The 6,872-nt window shown below is 43.7% G+C and overlaps 1 protein-coding gene across 2 annotated transcripts in view; it reads left to right on the top strand.

Annotated features, from left to right (window-relative positions):
* Positions 1-271: 271 nt before the first annotated feature.
* ube3c (ubiquitin protein ligase E3C) overlaps positions 272-6,872 on the top strand; it is a 177,268-nt gene continuing 170,667 nt past the window's right edge. The window contains exons 1-2 of one of the 2 annotated variants that reach the window (XM_043690704.1): positions 272-376; positions 1,379-1,480. In XM_043690704.1, coding sequence (XP_043546639.1) covers positions 1,415-1,480 — 66 coding nt within the window. In that variant the 5' untranslated portion in view covers positions 272-376; positions 1,379-1,414. Of the gene's footprint in view, positions 377-514; positions 714-1,378; positions 1,481-6,872 lie in introns of those variants that run through there. The other variant, XM_043690705.1, reaches the window with a different exon arrangement.

Genomic DNA, 6,872 nt, shown 5'->3' with positions numbered 1-6,872 from the left:
CGCGGATACCGCTGTCGCCCTGTGTATCGTTTCAGTTGCATGACACTGTGATCTTTTGCTACAAATTCTGTGTCTTATGATCCTGTGCCACAGCCACCTGGTGAAGGAGCAGCGCTCCGAAACCTAGTGCTTCCAAATCAACCTGTTGGACCATAACCTGGAGTTGTGTGATTTTTAACTTTGTCCATCCCAGGCTCCTCCACAACAACCGTTTGGGGGCGGGGGCGCGATGACGTCACAGAGTAGGCGGGGTCTCCGGAGAGGAAGTGGACGCGGGGTGGTTGTGGGAAGGAGGGCTGTTCTGAGCCGTTGGGAACGATGACAGCTTCCGGCGTGCGCTGTCGGTTTCAGTTACAGGCGGCAGCTGGTGCATCAGGTAAAGGAGCCGGGCTGGGCCGGCCCGGGTCGTGAGGGAGGGGACGAGAGAGTAATGAGGAGAGGGGAAAGGGGGGACTGAAGAGAAGAGCAGGAGACCCTCTCACCATTGCCTCCCCCCTTTCGTGTTTCCCCCCCCCCCTCCCCATTAATAAATCCGTTTCTCAGTCTTTTACAACATGTTTGGATGCTAGGCTCTTTTTCTCCGAAGCTGATGTTTCAGAGAAACTCCCTTCTCTCTCAAATACAATCAGCGTTTGCGTCCTGCTGAGTCATAAAGGAAGAGTGCAAGAGCCCTGGCTGACAATTCACTCCACTGGCCAGGCCTCGGAATCACGGTATTTCTCACTCAGATACACGGAAGGCGGCTCTTCTTTCTGCTTAGTTACAATCTTTGCAGTAGTCTTTATTTTTCTCGACGGTGTTGTATCTTTCGCCCTTGTTGTACACCACTTCGTTCCCCGCCCCTTTTCTGTAAGCCCTACGAATTTGGTTACTGTTATGACAAGCACCCAAGCAGAGATGTGATTAAACCATACTAGATGCGATTCGTTCAGATTTAGGAGATCTCAAGAGTATTAGCAATTCAACTTATAATGGGGAATAGCTTATGTATGCTGTATTAGAGACAAAAAATATCTGCAGATGCTGGAATCCAAAGTATCCTGTATGCCCTATATAGTTTGTATACTTGTGTAGAATTCACATGATTAATGTTGAAAATTGCTTTGAGTTAAAGTGAAGTCTGCATACCTAGAAAAGAAAATTAAGTGTGCTGTTGTAATTTCATGTCATTCAGTGCTTTAGCCTATGTTGTGTAATTAAAATGTGTTGTAAATTTTCACTGCCATACTAAACAAGTGATAATTTTCTTTTCTGGGTGAGGTCCTCCTTATCCTGTTACCATTAGGTTCTTATTGCTGAATAGTCAAGATGTTAAGCTTTGTAAAAACTATTGGAGATGTGAATATTTGCTTAAATGGAAATACAATTTCACATATAGGAGCTGTACTTCTACTAGATGGAATAACATACAGACATGTTCAGCTTTGAAGGGGATTTCAAAACGCGGCCCAAGGTATCTCTTGGTGGAGCAAGCAGGAAGGTGAGTAATCACTTGCTGTTAGAATCAAGTTTTAATGTGTGCAACAAGCATTTCTTAATTTAATAACATGTTGAATCTGAACTTTAAAAAATGGTTTGTGGCAATTATGTAATCAAAGCTAAGGAATATAAAGTATTGTTTCTAAGCCCATTAAAGACTTTCTGGAAATGTCACTGCTGTAACGTAGGAAACATGGCAGCCAATTTCTGCACAGCAAGCTATCCTATTTGAAAATGATCAGGTAATATACTAATGTTGATTGGGGGATAAATGTTGATTAGGACAGGACATTGATGTCATAGTCATACAGCATGGAAACATATCCTTTAACTGTCGCTGAATAAAGTGACCTTGGAGTGCAGGTTCATTGTTCCTTGACAATGGAGTTGCAGGTGAACAGGGGAGTGAATAAAGTATGCTTGTCTTTATTGGTCAGTGCTTTGAGTATAGAAGTTGGGATATTACGATGTAGTTGTGCAGGACATTGGTTAGGCCACTTTTGGAATACTGTGTTCAATTCTGATCTTGCTTCTATAGGAAGGATGTTGTGAAACTTTGAAAGGATTCAGAAAAGATTTATAAGGACGGTTGCCAGGGTTGGAGGGTTTGAGCTATACGGAGAAGTTGAATTGGCTGGAGCTGTTTTCCAGCAGGTGGTGTGTTTTGGAATGAACTACCAGAGGAAGTGGTGGAGGCTGGTGCAATTACAGAATTTAAAAGGCATCTGAATGGGTATATGAATAGGAAGGGTTTAGATGAATAGGGCCAAATGCTGGCATGTGGGATAGATTAATTTAGGATATCTGGTTGGCGTGGGTGGGTTGGACTAGAGAGTCTGTTTCCGTGTTTTACATCTCAATGACTTTATGATCAAGTTTCTTAAATTGAACTAGTCTCGTTTGCCAGCATTTGTGCCTATATCCCACCTTCACCCTTCCTACCCATGCAGCTGTCCAGGTATCTTTTAAATGTTGTAATCGTACCTGCCTCTACCACTTACTTTGGCAGCTCATTTCATATATATGCCAACCTCTGTGTGAAAACATTACCCCTCTCGTGTGTCTCAATTTTCTTCCCTCTCAACTTAAAACTATACCCTGTATTTCTGGAATCCGAACCCTGGGAAAAAGACCTTGGCTATTCATCTATCCATGCCCCTCATGATTTAGTAAACTTGTATAAAGTCACACTTCAGCCTGCTTCACTCCAGAGAAATAAGTCCTAGTCTATCCAACTTCTCCTTAGAACTCAAACCCTCCAGTAACATCTTTAAGTCTGTTTTCCACCACTTCCAGTTTAATAACTTCCTCCTTATACCAGACTGACCAGAATTGTATGCAGTACGCTAAATGTGACCTTAGAAATGTCTTGTACAGTTGTAACATGACATCCCAACTCCTGGACTCAATGCTCTGCCTGACGAAGGCAAGTGTTCCAAGCATTGTCTTTTGCTATCCTTTTCTACTTCTGATGCGACTTCCAAGGAATTATGTACCTGCACCCCTGGATGTATCTATTCAGCGACACACTCATGGGCCCTACCATTCACTGTATAAATCCTGCCCTGGTTTCTTACCAAAGTGCAACTCCTTGTATTTATCTGCCTTAAACTCCATCTGATGTTCTTCAATCCACTGGCTCTGTTGATCAAAATCTTGTTGTACTCTTAAATAATCCTTTACTGGGGGGAAAAAGCAAGGATGCTGGGGATCAGAATCAAAAAGTGTGGTGCTGGAAAAGCACAGTAGGTCAGGCAGCATCCGAGGGGCAGGAGAGTTGATATTTTGAGCATAAGTTCTTCATCTGATTCTTCTCCTATCAAGCCAATTTTGTATCCAATTGTCTAGCTGTCCCTGGATCCATTATAGTCTAATCTGACTAACCAGTCTACCATGTGGGACCTTTGTCAAAGGCCTTGCTAAAGTCCATGTACACAACGTCTGTTGTTCTACCTTCATCTTCATCAGGAAGAGCTTTTGCTCCAAATGTCGACTCTCTTGCTCCTTGATTACTGCCTGACAGGCTGTGCTTTTCCAGCACCACACTTTTTGACTCTAATCTTCTTTACTGTCCACTATACTATCAACTGTGGTGTCATCTGCAAACTTAATAACCGTGCCTCTTATCTTGTCATCCAAATCATTTTATATAAATGATGAACAAAATTGGACCCAGCACCAATCCTTGTAACATACTGCTGGTCTCGTGCCTCCTGTGTGAACAACAACCTCCTACTACCATCCTCTGTCTTCTACTGTCAAGCCAATTTTGCATCCAATTGGCTAGCTCTCCCTGGATCCATTATAGTCTAACGTTACTAACCAGTCTACCATGTGGAACCTTGTCAAAGGTCTTGCTAAAGTCCATACAGACAACGTCTGTTGTTCTACCTTCATTGATCTCCTTAGTCACCTCTTTAAAAAATGCAACCAAATTTGTGAGATGTAATTTTCCACACCTTCTATTATGTACAATATTATTAAAGATACATGAATGTGATGGAGGCTTAACTTCATATTTTACAGCTGTCTGCTGCCTTCTGTATATTAGCTTTTTTTCAGTTTTTGTTACTGTTTTGAAGAATGTCCAGTGAAAACTGTACGGTTCTCTCCCTGATTATCCTAAACATTTCTATTGTTTTTCTTACTTGTTAATGATTTAATAACTCTGGCTATACTAATTCACCTTAGCAAATTTACTCATTTATTCACTGTCACATTGTAGGATGGTAGAACTGTATTTAAATAATTTGAATGGGAATGGCTAGCTTTTGATATTTTACAAATGAGAGTAATGCACTGTGTTCCTGTTCTGAAAAAGGATCACTGGACTCTAAACGTTGACCCTGCTTTCTCTCCATAGATGCTGCCAAACCTTTTGAGTTTCTCCAACAAGTCTGTTTTTGTCACAAGGGATTCTTTTTACTTGGAGAATGTTATAATCGGTATTAGGCTTTAATGCATAGAGCCATAAAAAAATAACAGGAGTAAGCTATTCCGGCATTCAATACAACCATGGCTGACCATCCGATTCAGTATCCTGTTCCTGCTTTTTGCCCATATCCTTTAATCCCTTTGGTCCTAAGAACAATATTTACATCCCTCTTGGTCTCCAATGGTTTGGCCTCGGTAGTTTTCTGTGCCAAAGAATTCCACAGGCTTGCCACTTTCTGAAGAAATTCTTCCTTATCTGTCCTAAAAGGTCTATCCCTTCCCCTTAAACTGTCTCCTTATTCTGGACTCCCTGATTATTGTGAGCATCCTTCCTGCATTCACCTTGTCTAATCTTTTTAAGAATATAGCTGAAACTGATCTAGTCTCGCCTGTATGTCAGTTCTGCCATCCAAGGAATCAGACTGGTAAAACCTCCTTCAAACTCCCTCGATAGCTAAAACATCCTTCCTCAGAGAGGGAGACCCAATTGCACACAATACCACAGTTGTGGTCTTACCAAGACCTTGTATACTTTCACTATGAAGGCCAAGATGCGGTTTGCTTTCTTTAACTATCTGCTGTAGCCACATGCTTATCTTCAGCAAATGGTGTATGAGGACACCTAGGTATCATTTTTTAAATGGGGAAAGGCTTTGGAATCTGGAGCACAAAGGGACTTGGGAGTCTGAGTTTAGGATTCTTGTAAGGTTTACATGCAATTTTATTTAGCAGTTAGGAAGGCAGATGCAACGTTAACATTCATTTTGAGAGAGCTAGTGTACAAGAGCAGTGATCTGTTGTCAAGGCTAGATAAGGCTCCAGTCAGACCACATTTGGAATATTGAGTGCAATTTTAGGCCCTGTATCTAAGGAAGAATGTGCTGGTGTTTGAGGAGACCCAGAGGAGGTTTACAGTAATGAAGGATTTGTTTTATGAGGAGAGACTGAGGATTCTGGGTCTGCACTTGGAGTTTCGAGGGGAGATCTAATCAAAACTTAAAGCATACTGGAAGCCTGGGTAGAATGAATGTGAAGAACATGTTTCCACTAGTCGTAGAGACTAGGACCTGAGGGCACAACCTCACGGTGAAGGGACGACCCTTGAGAACTAAGATGGGGAGGAATTCCTTTAGTCAAGAAGATGGTGAATCTGTGGAACCCTTTGCCACAGAAGATTGTGTAGGTCAGGTCACTGAGTGTATTTAAGACCGCAATAGATAGATAGGTTCTTGATTAATAAGGGGATCAAAGGTTACTCAGTGATGACAGGAGATGCAATTAATAAACACATCAGCCACGACCAAATGGTAGAGCAACTTGATGGCTCAATGGCCTAATTCTGTTCCTATACCTTCCAGTCTTACGATCTCCACCTTTCCCAATCTGTTGTCATTCAGGTGATCATCTGCCTTCCTGTTTCTGCTGTTCAAGTCGATAGTCTAACATTTCTGCATCATTACACTGCATCTGCATTGTGTTTGCCCATTTACTTGTCCGAGTTGCACTGAAGTTCTCTGCATCCATCTCACAGCATTATCTTCCACCCAGCTTTCTGTCGTTCGGAGTTGGAGCTATGACAAGAGTTTCCTCATGTGGTGCTGGAAAAGCACAGCAGGTCAGACAGCATCTGAGAGGCACGAACACCGATGTTTCGGGCAAAAAACCCTTCATCGGGAAGGGCTTTTGCCTAAAACGTTGATTTTCCTGCTTCTCAGATGCTGCTTGATCTGCTGTGCCTTTTCCAGCACCACACTCTCTACTCAAATCTCCAGCATCTGCAGTCCTCACTTTTTGTCTGGTATTATGGACCAACCCAAACCCCCTCTTCCGCCGCCTTCGCCTCCGTGCCTACTTCTTTAACCAAGATTCTCGCGCACCCTCTGACGACCCCTTCTCCCGCCTCCAACACACCCCATCCACTTGGACACCCCGTGTTGGCCTCTTAACCACCCTCGATCTCTTCATAGCCAACTGCCGCCGCGACATTAACCGCCTCAACTTCTCCACCCCTCTCACCCACACCAACCTCTCACCCTCAGAACGTGCAGCCCTCCACTGCCTCCGTTCCAACCCCAACTTCACTATAACTCATCTCTGCATACCTCGACACGGTCCTGTCTCCCTTAGTGTAAGAACTCCCCACCTACGTTCGGGACACCACCCACGCCCTCCACCTCCTCCATGATTTTCGCTTCCCCGGTCCCCAACACCTTATCTTCACCATGGACATCCAGTCCCTGTACACCTCCATCCCCCATCACGAAGGACTCAAAGCCCTCCTCTTCTTCCTTTCCCGCCGTACCAACCAGTACCCTTCCACTGACACCCTCCTTCGACTGACTGAACTGGTCCTCACCCTGAACAACTTCTCTTTCCAATCCTCCCACTTCCTCCAAACAAAAGGAGTAGCCATGGGCACCCGCATAGGCCCAAGCTATGCCTGCCTCTTCGGAGGATAT

This window comes from Chiloscyllium plagiosum, chromosome 5 (assembly GCF_004010195.1).
Source record: "Chiloscyllium plagiosum isolate BGI_BamShark_2017 chromosome 5, ASM401019v2, whole genome shotgun sequence".
Taxonomy (NCBI): domain Eukaryota; kingdom Metazoa; phylum Chordata; class Chondrichthyes; order Orectolobiformes; family Hemiscylliidae; genus Chiloscyllium; species Chiloscyllium plagiosum.
The sequence above is the reverse complement of the archived record's forward strand: the minus strand, read 5'-3'. Positions and strand labels throughout refer to the sequence as shown.